This window comes from Equus caballus, chromosome 14 (assembly GCF_041296265.1).
Source record: "Equus caballus isolate H_3958 breed thoroughbred chromosome 14, TB-T2T, whole genome shotgun sequence".
Taxonomy (NCBI): Eukaryota; Metazoa; Chordata; class Mammalia; order Perissodactyla; family Equidae; genus Equus; species Equus caballus.
In genome coordinates, this window is record NC_091697.1 from 57,250,573 (window position 1) to 57,273,648 (window position 23,076).

General features: G+C 39.1%; 1 protein-coding gene across 1 annotated transcript; it reads left to right on the forward strand.

Annotated features, from left to right (window-relative positions):
* Positions 1 to 28: 28 nt before the first annotated feature.
* On the forward strand, positions 29 to 22,707 carry PPP2CA (protein phosphatase 2 catalytic subunit alpha). Its single transcript, NM_001433581.1, is given in 7 exon segments — positions 29 to 336; positions 14,142 to 14,351; positions 17,256 to 17,429; positions 18,207 to 18,296; positions 18,826 to 18,987; positions 20,870 to 20,988; positions 21,576 to 22,707. Coding segments are annotated over 7 exon segments (930 nt in total). The 5' UTR covers positions 29 to 234; the 3' UTR covers positions 21,649 to 22,707.
* Positions 22,708 to 23,076: the final 369 nt, after the last annotated feature.

The following is a 23,076-nucleotide window of genomic DNA, read 5'->3' on the forward strand; positions in this document are numbered from 1 at the left end:
ACGCCGGCGGCCGCCATTACAGAGATCGAGCTCTGGGGCTAGAGCGAGCCGAGGAGGGCAGCGGCCGGTGGCCGAGCACTGCGGGGGGAGCCAGTGGGCCAGCGCTAGCGCCGAGCAGCCGCCAGCAACCACTCAAGTACCCCGGGACCCGGCGGCGGCGTGTGCGTGTGGCCCGTGTGCGGGCGGCGGCGCGGGAATAGCGCGGAGCGGCAGCCGGTTCGGGTGGGTGGCATCATGGACGAGAAGGTGTTCACCAAGGAGCTGGACCAGTGGATCGAGCAGCTGAACGAGTGCAAGCAGCTGTCCGAGTCCCAGGTCAAGAGCCTCTGCGAGAAGGTGAGCTGCGCTCCGGCTGCGGGCGCCCCGCGGCCGAGCCCGCCGAGGAGGAGGAGGAGGAGGCGGCGGCCGTGGGGCGGTGCAACATGGCGGAGGCGCCGGCCCGGGCCCCCCAGCCGCCCAGACCGGCGCCCGGCGCGGCTCCCGGGCCACCCGGCGCCCCCTGCCTCCCGCGCAGGGATTGGTTGTCGCCGCCACCGCCGCCTAAAATGGCGCCGCTCCCCCGATTCCGGGGCTTCGGAGCCTCCCGGCCTTGGCGCCGGGTGAGGTGGCGGGGGAGCGGGGACCCTGCGTGTCAGGGTTGGGGACGGTTATGAGGTCCGGTAAGGGTGCTTGGGTTCCACGGCCTGGGAATCGGGCCTGGGACTCTCCTGTGAGATGGATGAGAGGCTTTCTACTTGTGCTCAGGCCTGATTTTTAGGTCCGAAGCTGTCGTCCAGTGGGTCCCCCAAAGGCGGGCTTGTAGGCCGGATCCCAGGACCTAGCTAAAGGTCACACAGGTTTAGCACTGTCCTGGGTGGTTTGTGTTAAGTTCACCGACCAGTCTTTTCGAGAGACTTATTTAAAACGTGTTTTTTAAAGAATTTAAAAATAAATCTCTAACCTGATTTCTACGAGGGTCATGGTGGTAGTTGTAGAGGAAGAGTATAACTTATTTTTCGTAGTTGGAAGAAATGGAGAATTTGGTGAGTCATACTTCATAAGGAGCTTTGGGATTGGAAATCAAGTGCCGGTTTAATCTATGCTGACTCAAATTGGATAGTGTGAAACCCTTCTCTAAGCTTAACGTATTTGGCATTTTGCCATTTATTTGTAAATGAGCAACATAAACTAAGAGCAGTAAATTTTGTATCCTGGCTCTGTGTTGGAAAAGTTACTTGTTTGTATTTTTGTGGCTCGCAGTAGTAGTAGTAATAATAGCTGTCTATTGACCTTTACTGTATTCCAGACGTTGTGCTTAGTGTTTAAATAACTTTAACTCACAGATATTGAAAATGGAATGTTGTCCATTTAATAAGTCCATTTTAAGTTATCTTAATTCCGTTCTGTTTTTCCCTAGGAGTGGGGCAAACAGGTAGTGTATTTAGCTATTAGCTATGAAATCATAACTCAGTTTTCTAAAGTATAGAATGTGCCATCTCCACTATGAATATTTTGACTTCCCTTTTCAAAAATTAACTTTGCAACATTTCTTCCTAGTACAGAATTGTGGGATATCAGCATTTCGTATTAGTGAAGAGAGTTATTAGCGATTCTGCTGACTCGTTTGTGGTTTGATGTGAAAATTACGTTCACGAGTTTGATGTATATGCTCCTGAAACAGGCTTTTTCAGAAACTATGCTGTGAATAATTGCAACTTAAGTGAGTCAAATTCAGATTTATTTATCCCAAGCCTGAATAAAACTCTCCTACTAGTGGATGAGGTGGCACATCATCTCCTGAGCTGAATTTTAGTGGTAGCATGTACTGTGTCTGTTGCTTCTTGACCCTTAATTCTTTTGCATCAAATGAGGATGGTATTTGTTTTAAAGGTTTAGAAATAGTCTTTTAAAAATTGTTTAATGTATATTGTCGGGTCTTAATTTCTAGGTATTGTAAGTGAGTTTAGCACTTTATATAAAGACACTGAGCCAGCAGTTGGCTGGATGACGAATCATTTGTGTAGGAAAAAGAAGAGAGGTAATGATGTAATTGGAAGACCACTGAACTTCACGTTAGACCTGGACACTAGTTCTTTTTCTGCTGTAGAGTGAGTAATTGTGACTGACCTTCAGGCAACCACTTCACTTGCTCCACATTTTCTTGTCTGTAAAATAGTTAAAACGGATGATGTTCTAGGGTCTTTTCTAATCTTCTGAGATTATGCAGTTCCATTTTAAATTAGTACTTTGTGTATAAATATTGAACATCTATTGACTATCCAAGATTGCTTACTCTTAGGAATGAAAAGCAATGAAGAATAATCATACTTAGTCTCAAGATGACCGAATCTAGTTGGAAATCAATAGTAGATGGACCACAGAAGTAGAGGGTTTGTGTTGGAGACTATAGAAGATAATTTTGGATGTTAAGGTGGGGTGGCTGAAGCTTGATGCTTCTGGTAAATGTTCATTCTTTTCCACGTCTTTGTAAAATTAAGGTGTAGTGAGATTAATCAGTTTATGCTTAGATCTCCGTTGCTCATCCAGTGTGTCCAGATTTTAGTTTTTAGAGCCAAAAAGATGGAAATAGTATTTGAAGTTAGGTTTCCAAGAAGTGGCTCCTTTGGGGAGGATATCACACTGTTTCCATACTGTTTTTAACTTGTAAGTATTTCAACTTTTGGAACTATATTAAACCTGCTCAACTAAATTACTGTGAAGGCAGCTTTTTAGGTATGTGGGATGAATTTAGGATGCATGACTTGAAATGATCTTTTGTCCAAGTTTTTCTAGTAAAATAAAACTTCTCTTTTCCCTGTTAATGTTTGTGTGGTCAATAGCACATCTGGTGAAAGCTACTACATACTCTGAAAATCTTGAGGGAAAACTTTTTTTCATTAGTATAATAGTAGTTTTTTCTTTCTTCTTTTTAAAGAAAAGATACTTGTTAGGGATAGCTATTTGGTAAAAGTTGGCCATTTCTTTGATTATAAGAAGGAATAATATAAAAACCTTCCCTCTATCCACCTGAAGATGCCGAATCTGAATGAAATATTTAAAGTTAAATAGTAAAGATAGAAATATACCCTAAGAGGTCATTGTGATTAAAAAATTCAGAGGTCATTAATTTGGGATCCCATCAACAATTAACAGTGGTAGGGGTTCAAAATGCAGAGAATCCAAGTGTGTATTTATAGACAGGGGTGAATATGGTTTTTATGTTATTAACTACTTAAGCTTTTTTTCCCCCCAAGATGTAATTAAGGTTTATATCCAAACCGAGGTTATTGTGTGTGCAGTATACCTTATCATTTTGGGGATCATAATTTCTTGATTGTTGAAAAATTTGCTATGAGCGAATGCAGTTTTTGTCTCAGGCACAGTTCTATAGTCAGTAGCGTTGCCACATCTATGTTTCCATCTACAGATTGAAAGAAGTAAATAGTATCAATTTGGTTTTGCATTAACTACAGTAAACAGTCTTTTATTATGTGATTTCAGCAGTGGTTTGATTTAGGTATGGTTTTTGGCTTTGTGCTTTCAGGTCTTACCAAACTTGTGGAGAATGTTGTTTGATAGCCAGGTTTTTTTTCAAAGCAGTTCTTTACGTAGGTATGCTGCTGTTTTCCATTGCTCTACAAGCACTATAAATAAAATGCAGTCATTAAGGCTTCACTTAGTTTGAACATTTGTTACATGACTATGGAAAAAACAAACCTTTTTTCTAATTGGATGAGCTGCAAGATATTTGACCAAGGTTAACTTCCTATATGAAGTGGATAATACATTTAGTGAGTCTGTCTGTGTGTTTGATTTAAAAGATTGTTTGGCTCTTTTCCATAAAACTAGTTTGAATATTGAGAATAAACAGTTGGAGGGAAATCATGATGCAGAATATTATTTTCATCATACTTTCGCATACACAGTTGCCTTAACAAGTTTATGAGACAGTTACTGTTCTCAGTTATAGATATAAACCAGAGACTCAGAAAGGTAAAATGACGTGACTACAGGGGCTAAACTGAGATTACCTAGGTTTATGGATTCTAAACCCAATGTTCTAGTCTTGCTTCAGAGCCCCCCCTTTCTCTTTTCTGAGGTAGTGTTAATAATGAAGGATGTAGGTGAGTTGGGGCCAAACTTAATTGTAGAATCAACAGTTCTGTAAAATAAAGCTTTATTTTTATTCTGATTGCTTGAAAGTTTTCTATTCATGTCACATATGGTTGTCTCATTTTGTCCTAGAGGGGGAAACAATAATTATTCCATAATTTTGGATATGGCTAACTGCATTTGCCACTCAGATCGGTGAGATGAAAACTTTGAGAATACATAGAAAATGAACTAGATAGTGTAAATCATGATCCAGAGACTGAGCTCTAAAATATTCTAGTAAAGAATAACTGGCATTTATATTGTTTATTACAGCTTGTAAAATGCCTTTCTTTTTATCCTCATAGCTTTCACAGTTAAACCTATTTGTGCCTATGTGTGTTTCATGATCTCCCAAGTATGAAGCAGTAATGCGTTTGGTTTTGGGTTGACTTAATGAGGAAATACTGAGAAGGTGCACAGTCCTACTATTCAGACACACAGGTCCCCGACTCTCCCTTTATTTTCTCCGTCAGAGCCTAGAGTTCTGTGTCTGCAAAGATTGGCAATAAGGCTAAGGTGAAACTCATGCTGTAGAAAGAATGATGGGCCATGGAGGAGTGCATGGGAACACATTAATATCACCAGTATGGTGTTCCCCCTTTTAACTTCCCATATCTCATGTGAGTCAAGTTTTTCAGTTACCTGTGAAGTATTCTTTGTTTAGTTTGGAGGAGATAAGCTAGGAAAACCAGGAGACATTCGGTTAGGGTTGAGGTAGTGGTGGGGAGGGGGTCTTTACTGAGGGTGCTGAGAACATGTGTGGCAGATAAACCTCCTTCTTTTTTTTTTTTTTTTTTTTTTGAGGAAGATTAGCCCTGAGCTAACATCCACCACCAATCCTCCTCTTTTTGCTGAGGAAGCCTGGCCCTGAGCTCACATCTGTGCCCAACTTCCTCTACTTTATATGTGGGGCGCCTACCACAGCATGGCTTGCCAAGCAGTGTGTAGGTCTGCACCCGGGATCTGAACTGGCAAACCCTAGGCCACCAAAGCGTAGTGTACTAACTTAACCACTGCGCCATCAGGCTGGCCCCTAAACCTTTTTTCCACTCTCTTCTGCTTTGACTCTTTTATTTCCACTTTTCTTCTTTACTCATTTCTCATTGCCATCTTTGTCTAAAAAAACCCTCAACCTACATTCTCCTATACATGTGAGGTCTGAATTGGACTAGAACTAGGAAGGGGAAAGATTTTATTTTTTGTTGTTTTAAATAGCTGTTTCCCCCATTTTTTCCGGAGCAAAAGTGATAGAAGAGGCTGAAGTAGAGGTCTGGCTGCCAATAAATGGCTGGGGGATTGGGTCTAAAAGAAGTGTAAAGAACAATCTGGGATTAACTGCGTAAATTCTTCACAATGCCAAGTTGTTATTGCCTGTTTGTTTATTGGTATTGTGGTTTGGAATGGGTGAACAAAGCAGTGACAGAGACTTGTGTATGTGAATCTGAGTATTTTCTAATCTATACATGACCGGCTGGCCAGTCATTCTGGCACTCTGTCCTCACCTCTGCCTTAGTCATTTAGTTACTACTACAGATGAGAATTTTTAACCCTTCTGTCGTTGAGGGGGCTGGAAGAAGGTTGAGAACCTTTCTTTTAGAATGCCGCTGGGAGACAGTTTGTTTACCTAGCTGGAGTCGTATGCAAAGTGTAGTTCACAAAGGTCAGAGTGTCCGTGATGGTATTAAGTATGTGGCAGTGTACACGTGTTTTTGGAATTCATTCAACCAAAATTTATTAAGCTCCCATTATATGCATTATTAGTTTTCACTGTTTAGTTTTGTCTAAATAACATTATCATAGGGACTTGTTTGTTTTCTGCTCTAATAACAGGGCTTCAGATTAGTCAGGAGGTTGGCCTTGTAGTAGACTCTAGATAGGAAAGGTTGTAGAATGTTTATGCTAGTGGTGATCAAGTGAATTTTATTTCTCTGCAACCCATCATCTGTAAAATAGCAGTAAGGCGCACTATCTGTTTCTCTTGGGTGGCTCTGACTTTTAATAAGAAGGCTTAAGAAGTGCTTTAGGATGGAGTAGAATTTTAGTGATGGAAGGAACCTTAAAGACCATTTAGGCTAAGTCGCTCTTTACAGATGAGAGAGGAAACTGTGACCCAGAGTGGTTGAATCTCATTCATGGTGGATTGTTGTGGTGAGATTTTTTAAACTATGTATATAGCAACATTTCTCAGTTTAGTAGATTAACATTTTTTTTCCTATTCAGGAATGATTGGAAATGTTTAATTCATGCACATGTGTAGGTTGATTGGTAAAGATTGAGGCCAGTCTGTTGCATGAGAGACATATGGCTTTAAAGAAAATGGGCATTCGTTTTGGTCAGAGGTGAGGATGATTATTTGACAGAAACAGATGGAAAGACATCAAATTATGTATTTTACTTTAATATATTTTAGAATTGTCCTTCATCACTGACCTTTTTCTTTCAGTTAGACCCTAAAGTATAATCATACAGGTTTTAAAGAAGACTAAAATGTTTTCTAAAATATTAGAGGCATCTATTAATTATAATTAATGAAAGACAAGTAGAATGAAGAAAGGTTTGATGCTTGAAGATAATTAGCTCGAGATTCATTTGCTTTTGGGGCTAGTAATACGCCAGATGCATATGTGTACATATGTCCTATGATACATATGTCCTACCTTATCTATCACCAAAATAAAAATCTAGCCATATAGACTAATATATCATGAACCTTAATTTTTTTTTGCAGTTATGAAAGTCAAAGGAACCTACCTTTTATCTTTCATAAAAGCAGTATGAATTCAGTGTCTCTTAGGATATTGAAGAAAAATTATCCTTGCTTGCAAATTTATTATGCTTTTGAAAAAACTTCAGATGTCTTCAGTTCTGCTTAAAATGAAAAGTAAAATTCAAAAATTAATTATTGCATTTTTCAGCCTTTTATGTCTTTTTTGGCTATATTAGTAGAAAATGTATTCAACTATGGTTAGAGTATGAAATGTTAAATTTACTTGAACTAGAGTTCCTGTGAACATTAGAATTAATAATCACCTGATTTTTAGGATTGGCACCTGAGCTAACAACTGTTGCCAATCCTTTTTTTCCCCCCTGCTTTTTCTCCCCAAATCCCCCCAGTACATAGTTGTATATTTTAGTTGTGGGTCCTTCTAGTTGTGGCATGTGGGACACCGCCCCAGCATGGCTTGATGAGCAGTGCCACGTCCACGCCCAGGATCCGAACCAGCAAAACCCTGGGCCGCCTAAGTGGAGCCCGCGAACTTAACCACTCGGCCATGGGGCCAGCCCTTCACCTGATTTTTAATAGAAAACATTTAAGAACATGAGCTGTCTATGAATAGATGTTCAAAGAACATGTGTGGACAATTTGTATAAGAGGAGAAATAACTGATAGTAAAGAAGCATAGAATAAAAACTTCAAAATAAAAAGTGCGAGTTAAATCAGGACATAACATTTTATATCTGAAATAGCTGAGAATGGGTACCTTCTTCCACTTATTATTGCATAACAAGTTGGCATAATCCAGTTTAATAGTATGTAGGAAACCAAAAAAAATGTTCATACTGTTTTTGCTCTGTAATCCCACAATTGAAAATTTCTTGAAAGGGGATAATTCAAATAAACGATAATATGTGTATAGATCTGTTCAAGAGGATACTATACAGCAGTTTAAAATGATTACTATAATGCTCTAGGAAATTGGGTTAGTGAATATGAAATGTTAGGACATAAAATGGGACGTTGACCAATTTTAAACATGAGGGGTCTGTACGTATGTAGATAAAAACTGAAAGGGAATACAAACAAATGTGAGAGTAGTTTTTGTTGGGTGGTAGGATTAAGACAGCCATATTCCTACAGTTTCACTGCTGAAATAAACCATCTTTTAACATTTTAATGCTTTCCAGTCTTTTTATACAAAGAATTTTTACATGGTTGTAATCATTTGGTGTTTTAGGTGTTGCTTGATTTAATAATAAAAATGTATGAATGTGTTGCATGGCTTTTTCTACAGCACAGGTTACGTAGAAATGATACTGCTGTTGTGTGCCCTTAAGGAAATTAATAGATAAGTAGTTGGTGAATCTGTTGTTGGTTCATGTTTTTTTGTCTTCCTTGAAAACTATTGGCTTGGATGCTGTATGAGGTCTAATGTAAGTCTGCCCTGTTTGTAATTTCATGTTATTACGGTGGTTAGGGATGGCCCATATCTATCAAACAAATCATTCACTTTATATCTGATTGTTTTATAGTAGGTTGAAAAATAAAATTGTGAGATTTCTGAGTTAGAACTCAGAATGCTGTGATCACATTGATAATAAATTAATGTCCCTAAAGGTTGCTTTCCTTCAAGTAGGATCACCAAATTGTTTAGATTTTAGGATGGTATGAAATTTTAACTTTCCATTGTTACTTGTGATAAGCTCTTATTAATGGAATAGCCTATTTCAGTTTTAACCTTGTTCTCTGAAGTTTTATATCAAATCTTTTTTCCTCGAATTCATTCATGTCAGTTTGTACGATTTGACTGAATTTCAGTAGGGTCCTAATAAATAAAAAATAAATGTACTAATTACACTGTTTTTAAAAACTTGATCTTAATTTTTTTTCAAATGTTAAATATATTAGCTGAGACATCTGAAGGTGTGGAAAAATGTTTTAGGGTAAGCTGAAAAAATTTGGGGTTTGTGTGTTTTGCTTTTGTGCATAATTCAGGTAACATAAGGCCTTAAATTATAGGAGTAGAATACCATAGAGGAAAAGGTAGTTATTAAAATTTTTAAAATCTCTAGGGGCTGGCCCCGTGGCACAGTGGTTAAGTTTGCACATTCCGCTTGGTGGCCCGGGGTTCGCCGGTTCGGATCCCAGGTGTGGACATGGCACCGCTTGGCAAAAAGCCATGCTGTGGTAGGCGTCCCACATATAAAGTAGAGGAAGATGGGCACGGATGTTAGCTCAGGACCAGTCTTCCTCAGCAAAAAGAGGAGGATTGGCAGTAGTTAGCTCAGGGCTAATCTCCCCTCCCCCCCCCCAAAAAAATTTAAAATCTCTGTCAATTAAATTACTTTGAAAGTCAGGTTTTACCATTTATTTTTAAACTAGAGAGTTGAGGTTGTATAGCTCTCCTTGAGACTGGTGGTTGATGAAGGTCTGGAGGTTCTTGGGTGACCCATTAGCTGACCCATAGAGGTGTTCTGTTAGGTGCTTTGGGAACTTAGAAGGCCTGACTTCTTGTGACAGTACAGCTTCTCTCAGACTTCTCTTTTTCTATGATTAGTTTTCCTGATGGTAAAAGAATCTTTAGTAAGGACATCTACTGGCTTATTATTCTGGTGTTCTGGGGTAGTGTATTTTCGTATAGTGATCACCTGAGAGCTAGTAAGTTGAGACAAAGAAACAAAAATTATGTTTAAAATATCGATCCTTTGTAAGCTTGAATTTTTGTTGTTGAAATATACTTAATAGTTGGGTTGATTGCATCTGATACATGTTACTGTTTTCTCTAGGATTTAACTACAGCTGTTCTGATCTGAAATTTGGCGGGAAGGGAAGAAAGAGCTTTGTCTTTCCCAGGTTTCGAAGTTAAAAATGTTCTGTTTATATATACAGTGTCCTTTCCCTTTTGGAGGACAGTTTGATAGTGTTGACATAAAAAAATGCAAACTACTGCTTATACCAATAGGTCCACTTCAAAGTATCTTCTTTCAGGAAATGTGCCTGTGTGTGTATATGAGGGAGCAAATACTAGGATATGCATTCCAGTGTTTTTACCCCCTAAAGTATTGTCAGCCCTCAAGGAATACTGTACATCCACTATGAGAAATTAACCGCAGGTCTATATGTATGTTTTGAACTCCAAGATATATTGTTAGAAAAGCAGACTGCTGAACAATATTGTTTCTAGTTTAAAAATGCAAAGGAAAACTGTTATGTTTCTGTGGGCATATTATAATGTATGTAAAATTTGTAAACAAGGTTCTGAAAGGATATGCATCAGAACGCTATTGGCAGTTACTTTGCCCAGGGGGAGTGGGATTGTGGAGAATGGTCAAAAGAGATATTTAGTTTTATCTGCTGCTAAAATTCTTTTTACAAGAATGTATTACTTTCACTAATATAGTTTTTTTTTTTTAAGATTTTTTTTTCCTTTTTCTCCCCGAAGCCCCCCAGTACATAGTTGTATATTTTTCGTTGTGGGTCCTTTTAGTTGTGGCATGTGGGACGCTGCCTCAGCGTGGTTTGATGAGCAGTGCCATGTCCGCGCCCAGGATTCGAACCAACGAAACACTGGGCCGCCTGCAGCAGAGCGCGCGAACTTAACCACTCGGCCACGGGGCCAGCCCCTAACTAGTATAGTTTTAAAAATAAAACTAAAGATAGATACTGTGTTTATCATTATGATTTGTGTAAATCAAAATAAAGGGAACAAATAGCATTTAGCCTTAATTTTCCCTTCCATGATGTTAATAGAAATTGTGTGCAGATTGTAATAAGGAACTTCAGGCAGTCATGAATGGCAACCTTTTATCACTTACAGAGAATAGCCTTGCAGGTAAGGAAATTTAGCTTCTGATAGAATTAGATGTGGTAATAACATCATGGCAAGATTTGCATGGTATGTGACCATCTGTTTTCTTATATCGTTGTCCTTTGAAAACTTCTGAATAACTTTTGCAAATTTCTTTGAAGTAGGACCTATATTTCATTTACAGCTATTTTCATTAGTATGTACTAGGTGCTAAAAACACTAGACATGGTATTAATGCCAAAAAGACTGAGTAGTGGAATATGCCTAATGAACTTGTGCTTTTTAGTAATAATAAATCAGAAGAGATTGGAATTACTCTGCAGAGATGGCTTATATTTCTTAAGAAATTGCTCTTTTTGAGACACGGTGGAAATTTTTTCGTAACTTAAAAATGTTAGGTCAAATTAATAATTAATTTTGGGATGTCAGTGATTGATGAGTGTCCTGAAATAGGCTGCCCAAAATGTTGGCCAACTTGAAATAGTGGTTCTTAAACTTGGCTGTACCCAAGAAAGCACCAGTGTGAGGTGGGGAAGGGAAACTTTAAATAAATTGTTGATGCTTGGATCCCACCCCTGAAGATTCTGACTTAATTGGGAGAGGAGTAGCCTAGGCATCTGGATTTTTTCTTAAAGGACGTCCCAAGTGATTTTTTTTTTTTTTTTTTTTGAGGAAGATTAACCCTGATCTAACATCTCCTGCCAGTCCTCCTCTTTTTGTTGAGGAAGACTGGTCCTGAACTAACATCCGTGCCCATCTTCTTCTACTTTATATCTGGGACACCTGCCACAGCATGGCCTGCCAAGCGGTGCCATGTTGGCACCCAGGATCCGAACCAGCAAACCCCGGGCTGCCAAAGCGGAACGTGTGAACCCAACCGCTGTGCCACTGGGCCAGCCCCCCAAGTGATTTTTAACGTGCAGCTAAGATTGCATTCCACTGCCTTAAAACTAGTGCTTGACATCTTGGTTGTCGCTCAAAATGTAATGAACAATGGCTCATTAGCAATAATTCTCTATGATAGTTTCACCCTCATGTTGCAATGTGTTGCCTTCTCCTGACCCAGCCTTTCTCTGTACATTCTGGAACACCATTCTGGTCGCACATTGGAGATGCTCAATAAAGTTGATAGAGTATGTGAAGTAAATACCTTTAACCCATTCTCAGAAGTGTCTTTTACCTTGGCTTAACTGAAATCTGGCTATCCTAAGGATGTCATGTACCTTCTCTAATAGTCCTCCCAGCTGCTTCCCTCTACTGAAGGATAAAATTCCCTGTGTTTTTCAGGCTTCTGTCCTTTACCTAGATTCCTAGGCATCTTTCTTTACCGCTGCTACCTATTGTTTCTTCATTCTCCAGAGAACTCGGTACCAGTTTCTAGGCCTGTACTTCTGCTGTTGTCCTGGGTGATATCCATGGCTTTCTCTGAAGATGACCTAGTCAGTATTTCAGTTTAAGTTCTTGACTCACTCAACAAATCTGTGTTAAGTGCCTTCTGCGTCTCAGGCATTATTCTGGTGAGATGCTGTATACGCAGTGCTAAATAAAATGAATCTGGTGAATCTTTTTTAAAGTGTCACTTTGTTGCATGAAGATTGAAGGCAGGAAGCATGGAAATGGAGTTCAATGTGGAGGCTAGCACAGAAATCCAGGTGAAATGATCATGGTGGTCCAGGGTAGTGGCAAAAAAGATAGAAGCAGATGGATTTGAGCTATGTTTTAGAAGGAGACTAGGCAAGACTTGTTGATGGATTGGTCACTGAATACTAGTAGCCTTTAAGCTCTGCTCCATCTCAGAAATCCACATCCATAGTCCTACCTCTGAAATCCTAAATTCACTTATATTTTCTGCCAGTGGATCTCTATTCTAATACTACTTTGATTGGACTTGTTCTTCAGTTCATAACCATGCCCCTTTCTCCCCCTGCATTTCCTGCCTGGGGTGACCAACTATCATGGTTTGTCTGGGCACACCTGAGGCCTTTCCTAGCATGTGGGATTTTCAGTGCTAAAATCAGAGTAGTCAGTCACCCTATTCCCACCCCAGTCTACCCTCTTCTCTACTCTTTTTGGGGCTTTGTTTGTTTTTTGTTTGTTTGTTTTTGCTGAGGAAGATTAGCCCTGAGCTAACATCTGTGCTAGTCTTCCTCCACTTTGTTTGTGGGTCGCTGCCACAGCATGGCTGATGAGTGGTGTAGGTCTGTGCCTGGGATCCAAACCCATGAACCTGGGCTGTTGAAGCAGAGCATGCCAAACTTAACCACTACACCACTGGGCAGGTCCCCCCCTATTCTCCACTCTTGTATGCTGTGCTTCAGCCATGTTAGCCTTTTCCTCTTAACTACTGGGACTTTTTACATATAATTGCATCTGTCTGTATTAGACCTTCTCCCATTTCCCGTCTTGCCCATTCTTTGGATCTCAAGCAGTTTTCCTGGCCGTTCCACTGTTTGTGATCCTGGAACACTGCTGCTTACTCTAGCGTGTCTTAGCAGTTGGCCCTTCTTTCGTAATGATCGTTTTATTGTCTGGCTCTCCTGCTCCATTGTGCTTTTATGAACTGTCTTCTTTGTTGTGATATCTTATTTAAAGTGGTCTCCACCAGTTACTCTCTCCCTTTCTCTCGTGGCACTTAACACAGTCTGTACTTGGTTACTTGTAAATCTCCCCACCTGCATGGGAATTACCTATCCTGTTCTCTCTACCTCCAGTGCCTAACACAGGGCCTGGCACACACACCACTTGGATGGTTGAGCACATGAATGATTATCTCCCAGTGCACTTTACAGTATCTGGCACACAGTAAATGATCAATAAGTGTATATTGAATGAATGATATGGTTTCTACTGAGTGAACTGTTATATTACCCTTAAAAGTATCTTTGGATTTGTGATTACATGGGGGAATGCATATGCTGCCAAGCAATTTTCTAAAAGCAACATAAAACCCAACCATATAGCCACAATTGTAAAACAAGAAATTTGCATTTAGGGATAGAGTGTAAAAAATACATCAAAATACAGATAAAATTTTAATGTTTTCCAAAAATTAAAAGTCAAGCAAAACTAAGAAAGCTTTCCTCATAGCCTGGAATCCTGGAGTACCTGCATTATAGAACTCTAAAGCTAAGAAACTAGGTACCTGAATGTCTTGTTCTATTTTCATTGATCTTATATGGCTGCTAATAATAATCTCTTTAGCATTTAGTTATTAGATGGCAGCTGATAGGGCTAAAACCTCCTGATACTGAAGAGAGAAATGGGGTTATGCATTTTGATACACTTTTTTCTAGGTATCAGGGGTTAAGATAGCCAGTGGCTAGAACCCAGCCATATCTTGCCCTCTTGTTTAGTGGGATCATAATTTCCTGCAATTTCATCTTATACTGAGTCTGCTCCTTAAGCTACATTAAGTGTGAGTCAACATATCTTTGTCAATGTTGTTTAACGCCAAATGTATTGGTTTTTCTCCATCCGTAGGCTAAAGAAATCCTGACAAAGGAATCCAACGTGCAAGAAGTTCGATGTCCAGTCACCGTCTGTGGAGATGTGCATGGGCAATTTCATGATCTCATGGAACTGTTTAGAATTGGTGGCAAATCACCAGATACAAATTACTTGTTTATGGGAGATTATGTTGACAGAGGATATTATTCAGTTGAAACAGTTACACTGCTTGTAGCTCTTAAGGTAATTTTAATTTTATGTTTGGGCATTTTGAACTGGGTAAGACAGACCTCTTGAATGTTCTTTCTTCCCACTGATTTGTGATTTTCTCCATCTGAGTGTTAGGTTTTTAGAATAAAACTCCACGTTTAGGAATGCAGATATTCAGGGCTGGGACTTATAAATGTCTGCCTTCATTCTCAGTGAGAGGATGGAATAGAATAAAAACAAAAAGGTTATTTTCTAAGGAAGAGAATGCCTCAGTCAGATTATTTGAAAAACGTTAGAGGCTGGTCAAATAGAAGTTTTAGTTCAATAAATGGGGTGTGGAGAGGTAATATAATTACCTTTCTAGATACTTTTGAGTATTATAAAGGAACAAAACATAGCAAATGTCAGAATATTTATATCCTTTGACATAGTAATCATATACTTAAAATTTTACTGAGGAAGAAAGTCAAGAGGAAAAGGACTTTATATAAAAACATGAATTGCAGCATTATCTTTAATATCAGAAAAAGAATTGGTCTAAATATTGAACAGTAAGTGAATATCAAATTATGATTTATCTTGATGGACTAGTTTGCAGCCATTAAACATTACACGATAATGTAAAACAATAGAAATGATAAAGAAAGCAAGTTGTTTTTTATACCAGTTGTAGCTTTGGGAAGTATAGAAAGATCTGAAGGTGAAACAAAAAAAGGTAAACAGCTTTTAGGATGGCAGGCTTCTGCCTTTCCCTTAAAAGAAATTGCTTGACTTTACATTTTGGGGAGAAGATTTTACTAAAGAATATGCAGAATGATAAAATGGCTGCCAGAGACTTCTAAGATTGGAGAAGCAGTGAGATGTGGTTTTGGCAAGAGCTAAATTTTAGGCAGTTAATGTTTTAGGCAATATAATGTATGTGCTCATGAAGCTACTAGTCTGAATCATGCAAAGTGCTACAAAATACTTTCGCAGGTTAGTATGTTCTGCATCTGTAAAATGAAGGAGTTGGATTAAATGATGGAATGTTTCTGCTGTGACTCTAGATACAGTGAAAGCAGCTTTGCAGGCTAACCTGTACTTAAAGTCCAGTAAGCATCCCAGTGCTCAGAGGAGGAATGAATATGCTACCTTTAAGAATTCATGTTTGAAGGTGTTAATAGGCTGAATTGTGCGCCCCCCCCCCCCCCCCCCCCCCGCCAATAAGTTGAAGTCCTAATCCCCAATACCTCAGAATGTGACTGTATTTGGAGATAGGGCCTTTAAAGGGTAATTAAGGTAAAATGAGATCATAGAGGTGAGCCCTAACGCAGTATGACTGGTGTCCTTATAAGAGACTAGGACACAGATGAAGAGGGAAGATGATGAGAAGACTCATGAAGAAGATGGCCATTTACTAGCCAAGGAGAGAGGCCTTGAGAAGAAACCAACCCTACTGACACCTTGATCTTGGACTTCTAGCCTCTAGAACTGTGAGGAAATAAATTTCTGTTGTTTAAGCCACCCAGTTGGTGGTACTTTGTTCTGGCAGCCTCAGCAGACTAATACAGTCGGGGGAGGAAACTTCAGCAGATAGTACTGAAACAGTTAGATATCTACATGTAAAAAATGAGCTTAGATCCTTCATACCATACAAATGGTCAAAATGGATCATAGACCTAAATGTAAGAGCTAAAGCTATGAAACTTCTAGAATAAAGCATAGGAGAAAATCTTTGTAACCTTGGGTTAGGCAAAGATTTCTTAGATACCCTAGCTACCACAAGCATGATCCATTAAAAAATTGATAAGTTGAACTTCATCAAAATTAAGATTTGTTTGTTCTTCAAAAGACATCACTAAGAAAGAAGTATTCATATATTTTTTAAAACCTATTATAACTCAGTAAGACAATAAATAATTTTAAAAGCGACAAAATATTTGATTAGATATTTCACCCAAGAAGATATATGAATGGTTAGTGAGCACACAAAAAGATGCTCAAAATCATTAATCATCAAGGGAATGCAAATTAAAGTCACACACCCATTAGAATGGCTATCATCAATAAGGCTGATAATACCAAGTGTTAGTGAGTTTATGGAGAGATTAGAACCTTCATACATTGTTGGTGGGAATGTAAAATGGTCCAGCCACTTTGAAGAAGTTTGGCAGTTTCTCAAAAAGTTAAACCTGTTCCTACCATATGACCAGCAATTATCCTTCCCTAGGACTCTACCCAAGAGAAATGAAAACATATATCCATATAAAAACTTACCATGCAAATGATATAGCAACATTATGCTTAATAGCCAGAAACTGCAAACAGTCCAAATGTTCATACTACTGGTGAGTAAAGAATCAAAATGTGATATAGCCTTACAGTGGAGTACTGTGCAGCAAGAAAAGGAACAGACTGCTCATCTATACATGAATGAGTCTCAAAAGTGTTCTGCTAAGTGAAAGAAGCCATACACAAAAGACTACATATTGTATGATTCCATTTATATGAAATTTCTAGAAAAAGCAAATTTCAAGAGACAGAAACAATTCATCAGTTGCTGGGAGTGGGAGTCAGGGGTGACTGCAGACAGGCACGAGAGGTCTTTTTTGGGGTAATGGAAAGGTTCTAAAACTGGATTGTGATGGTTGTTGCATAACTAAGAATCTACCAAAAATCATTGAAATCTAAAAAAAAAAGTCATAGATGGAGTTTTACATTTGATGATTATGCTTATAAAGGTGGTAGCAAGAGTTTGATTTTAGTTGAGATGGGGTTGGCAGATACTCCATGGACAAATGTTTGTAGATGCATGGTTTCAGTTTGGTATGATGTGGGAGTGTAGGATGTTTTTTCCAACAAAATTGGAACTGTGGATTTCCCTATAGAATGTTTGCTGGATTGTCATTTGGTTTTTGAAGGAGCCAGCTGTTCATGTTGTTTTCTGTTTTTTTTCAGGTTCGTTACCGTGAACGCATCACCATTCTTCGAGGAAATCATGAGAGCAGACAGATCACACAAGTGTATGGTTTCTATGATGAGTGTTTAAGGAAATATGGAAATGCAAATGTTTGGAAATATTTTACAGATCTTTTTGACTATCTTCCTCTCACTGCCTTGGTGGATGGGCAGGTATGTAGGTCTTCTTAAAACTTATATTACTAATTATTTTCAAGAATCTGCTTTCTTTTTCTTTCTTTTTTTTTTGGTGAGGAAATTCACTCTGAGCTAACATCCGTTGCTAGTCTTCCTCTGTTTTTAGTATGTGGGTCACTGCCATAGCATGGCTTGATGACTGATGTAGGTCTGCCCCTGGGATCCAAACCCACAAACCCAGGCTGCCGAAGCAGAGTGCGCCAGACTTGGCGACTGTGCCACGGGGCTGACCCTCAAGAATCTGCTTTCTTAATGTTTAGGTGCCAGTAACTTATTTTTTCACCCTCACATCCCATTTGGGCCTTTTTGAAGTGCCTTCTTTTTATCAGGCACTGAACAAACTGTGTGTTGGGCCCACCGCCCATCCAATCTCTCAGGCTGTTTCTGGACAAGTCTGAGAGATGTAATTAGTTATCCACTGGTCCAGGTAGAGGAGTGCACAGAAGAAATTGCAGGAAGATTCTATGAGAAGGAAGATAATAGTCTGTGGTGAGGGTAATGTCAGAGAAACATTTTCCTGGAGGAGCTGTTTGAAGTGGAATCTGGATGCAGTAGTGATGGTTTATCAGGAAGAAAGGGAGTGAGTTAGATAGTTTAGGGTGGGCTGGAAGAAAGAAAGACCTTGCAGAGGCAACATTGGTTCTGGCTAAAACACCACTGGGGCCACGTGATTTGGGCTACTGCCTGCAGCTTGTTCCTGAATGTTTAAAGTTTGTTTTAGGTGAGGTTAACATTATAAACCATTCTTTTCAGATCTTCTGTCTACATGGTGGCCTCTCACCATCCATAGATACACTGGATCACATCAGAGCACTTGATCGCCTACAGGAAGTTCCCCATGAGGTATTGACTTTTATTTGGTAATAAAATCTTTTCAGGAAACATTTTAGAGAGAGGGAAAATGTGATCGTAACTTAACTTCATTGTATTTATCCTTCTGTTTAGTTCTCAAAAATGGTATGAGCACTCTTGTCGACTCTATTCTTTAGAAAAAGCTAACATTAAGAAACCTGCCAAGATCACAGCAGCTGTGGGATTCGGCTTGTAGGACCTAGGTCGTAGTTTTCTTCAGAGCCTCTGCCTTAATTACTAGGCTATACTGTCTGACGTGAAGTATGCATACTATAGGCAGATTAATTAGAGCTTGTTGCTGTTGGGGCTCATTGATGTAGGCTGAACCTCTTAAAGACATCTGGAAATAGTTTCCTATTTATTTGATACAGAAAAATGACTTTAACTGCAAAATGTTTCACTATTTTTAGCAACCACCACTCAAAGTGTGGCTTAGTAGGGTCCTGCTTCTGGAGAATTACTAAAATCATGTATTAATTATTTTTACAAGAGGCAGTTCAAAACTTAACTTGCTTTTTAGGGTCCAATGTGTGACTTGCTGTGGTCAGATCCAGATGACCGTGGCGGATGGGGTATATCTCCTCGAGGAGCTGGTTACACCTTTGGGCAAGATATTTCTGAGACATTTAATCATGCCAATGGCCTCACGTTGGTGTCTAGAGCTCACCAGCTGGTGATGGAGGTACGTTCTGTTCTTTCAAAACTGATTTGCTTTCTAAGTAAACTTAATGAAGGAAGATATTAGGGAGTTTTAAATTAAATGATATTAATGAGAACATTCCATATATTCCTTTTGATGAATTTGCCATACGGCCTGAGCATTTTTAGTAGGTGCATTCTAGAATTAAAATCTCAAGCTTTTGATCACAATGAAATGCATAGTTAACATGTTTTCAGAGAATTCTTTTTGGTGGGGGGGGGTGGAGATTAGCCCTGAGCTAACTACTGCCAATCCTCCTCTTTTTGCTGAGGAAGCCTGGCCCTGAGCTAACATCCATGCCTATCTTCCTCTACTTTATATGTGGGATGCCTACCACAGCATGGCTTTTTGCCAAGCGGTGCCATGTCCACACCCGGGATCCTAACCAGCGAACCCTGGGCCGCTGAGAAGCAGAATGTGCGAATTTAACTGCTGCGCCACCGGGCAGGCCCCCATGTTTTCAGAGGAGTCTTTTTTTTTTTTTTTTTTTTTTTGAGGAGGATTAGCCCTGAGCTAACTACCGCCAATCCTCCTCTTTTTGCTGAGGAAGCCTGGCCCTGAGCTAAGATTGTGTCCATCTTCCTCTGCTTCCTATGTGGGACGCCTACCACAGCATGGCGTGCCAAGCGGTGCCATGTCTGCACCCGGGATCCAAACCGGCGAACCCTGGGCCACCAAGAAGCGGAACGTGCGAACTTAACCGCTGCGCCACTGGGCCGGCCCCAAGAGAATTCTTAATGACTAGATAGTTCTTGGGATTTAAGGGTGGGGAAAGTAACGTGCAGGGAAGAGGAGAATGTAACATTTTATGATCTCAGTTTTGTTTGTTTCGTATATTTAATGTGTGTATGTATGGAGGAGAGATTGGGAAGAAATACACCAAAATATTTAAGTGGTCCTTTGGATTGTAGGATTACAGGTGATTTGAAAGAAGAAACTAAAGCGGAAATAGAGTAAATACTTAGTAGAGAACATTGATTAGCATACTTGTAAAAGTAGGGTCCTCTTTAGATTAGTACTAATACAACTCTGATTGTTATCAATAAAGTCTGACTTTGCTAAAGATACAGGGAAAGAAATTTGTGAACAGTACTTAAAAAGTAACTCATGCATTCAGATGGAGTTTGAGGCAATGAGGCTGGAGATCCTAGAGGCATCTCTCCTTTGTACCTGGGCATTGACCAACTTGAGGACCTTGACCCACAGGTCACTCCCACTCCCACTGATAGAATTAATAAGGTTCTGGTCTTCTAGGAGTAAGTACCTGTCTTGTCTACAAGGAATGGCCATATGCTCATTCTTGAATCATGTTTAGGGCCACTGCAATAAGAGAGGCTAATGATACACTGCTATTTTCAGAAGGCCAGATACATAAGAAGCAGTTTATTCTTTGGTGATTGGTGCTATCTTTTAGGGCTTTTCTTTTTAGAGTACACTAGTTTTGTAATTTGGGGAAAAATAAATACATGTTTGTTTTGGGTTTTTTTTTTTTTTTTGAGGAAGATTGACTCTGAGCTAATGTCTGTGCCCATCTTCCTCTGTTTTATATGTGGGATGCCACCACAGCATGGCTTGATAAACGGTGCGTAGGTCTGTGCCCGGGATCTGAACCTGTTAACCCTGGGCTGCTGAAGTGGAGTGTACGAACTTAACCACTGTACCACTGGGCCAGCCCTATACATATGTATTTTTAAAGTTGTGCAGAGTACAGAAAATTATTAAATCTTCCAGAAACAAAGCATTACTATTTTTTAAGCCTTTTGAGGGGAAGAGGAGATCTTTTGTTCTTTCTTGAGTGGAGTTGCATTTAGTTGTGTAAATAGAGAAGTAAAATAGATTTTTATCTCTTTGGTTTTCCTTGTAGGGATATAACTGGTGCCATGACCGGAATGTAGTAACAATTTTCAGTGCTCCAAACTATTGTTATCGCTGTGGTAACCAAGCTGCAATCATGGAACTTGATGATACTCTAAAATACTCTTTGTAAGTATTTACACCTGAGTCGTTGGTTGCCATTACTTGAATGTATAGTTTTAATGGGAGGTTTAAGAGTTCAAGAGCTCATGCTAAATCCAGATTCCGTTTTGACTTTTAAGTTTCCTTTGGAACAGTTCTATGATACATTGAGACACATCAACAGAAACTCGTCGTGTATGGACCCTAATGTGAATTATTAGGGTTTTAACTTTTAAACCCATGTTTTTATTGTGGAATTAATAAGATAATAAATCCTGAAGATGAGATTAGAGATACAGTACATTAGGCTCTTTAAATTTTTAAAATATATTTAGTGGAACCCTTCTTTCAGATGATCTTAGAAGGAATCCCCAATGTATAAAAGGATATCCTCTCTAGCAGAAGTTGTCTTGGCTGTTTGAGGAGGCATGCATTTAGAAGACCCTTGTCATTAAATGCGTAGTTAGGTTGCAGTTAGAGTTCTATTACATTAAGGCAAGCTGAGATTTGATAGGAATAAAATGTGGAAAGTTTGAAAGACTAATGTTCTTGATTTCGATGGTCAGTACGTTGATGTCTTAGAGTATAAACAACAAATATGTCTTGTTTTTCAGCTTGCAGTTTGACCCAGCACCTCGCAGAGGCGAGCCACATGTTACTCGTCGTACCCCAGACTACTTCCTGTAATGAAATTTTAAACTTGTACAGTATTGCCATGAACCATATATTGACCTAATGGAAATGGGAAGAGCAACAGTAACTCCAGAGTGTCAGAGAATAGTTAACATTCAAAAAACTTGTTTTCACACGGACCAAAAGATGTGCCATATAAAAATACAAAGCCTCTTGTCATCAACAGCCGTGACCACTTTAGAATGAACCAGTTCATTGCATGCTGAAGCGACATTGTTGGTCAAGAAACCAGTTTCTGGCATAGCGCTATTTGTAGTTACTTTTGCTTTCTCTGAGAGACTGCAGATAATAAGATGTAAACATTAACACCTCGTGAATACAATTTAACTTCCATTTAGCTATAGCTTTACTCAGCATGACTGTAGATAAGGATAGCAGCAAACAATCATTGGAGCTTAATGAACATTTTTAAAAATAAGTACCAAGGCCTCCCCTCTACTTGTGAGTTTGAAATCGTTTTGTTTATTTTCAGGGATACCGTTTAATTTAATTGTATGATTTGTCTGCACTCAGTTTATTTCCCTTCTCAATCTCAGCCTCATGTTGTTCTTTGTTGTCAGAACCTGGTGAGTTGTTTTGAACAGAACTGTTTTTTTTTTCCCTCCTGTAAGACGATGTTACTGCACAAGAGCATTGCAGTGTTTTTCATAATAAACTTGTGAACTAAGAACTGAGAAAGTCACATTTTAATTGTATCAATGGGCAAGACTGGTGCTGTTTATTTAAAAGATATATCAATTGATAAATTTTAGAATTTGTAGAATTCTAGGTAAAGAAAAATAAAAATCAAGGCCACTACATAATCTCTCTGTTAACTCCTTGACATTTTTCAAATGAATTTCAGGACTTATTTGTAGTCTAGATAGTCCAATTTGTGCGATTGTCAGTGTGCTCTTTGTGGGTTCTTCCTGCCTGTTAACTTGTCTGCAAGAAAGGTAGTCGGTGTGCTACTTCATAAGACCTGACTGTAAAACCATGTAACTTGAGATTTAATCTAAGATTTTTGGTTTTTGATTTAATAAAACAGCATGTTTTCAGATAGAGCTTAACAAACTAATGTGTCTATCAGTCAGTGCAGTTTCTGGTTATAAATAATATATTGCTATGTATGTTACATGGACTCTTTAAAATGATTGACAGATTGGTAATTTCTTAACATATTTGTGTATTACTTGTCATGTGATCTTAAATTTGTCTCAGATGAGAAAGCTGTTAAAGCGTTATTTTGTATTAAGCTGTTTAAGTGATACTAGTTAAACCAAATAGAAGACTATTGCTGAGTCATAGTTTAGTGTTATATACATTCACCCAAGGACAAAAATGGCATTTGAAATGAAGTGACAGTGCTAAGCACTTAATTATTAGTCCTTATCTGTCTGTCCTTACCTCCCGCCCCCCCATCCTTTGAATAGGATTAGGAAG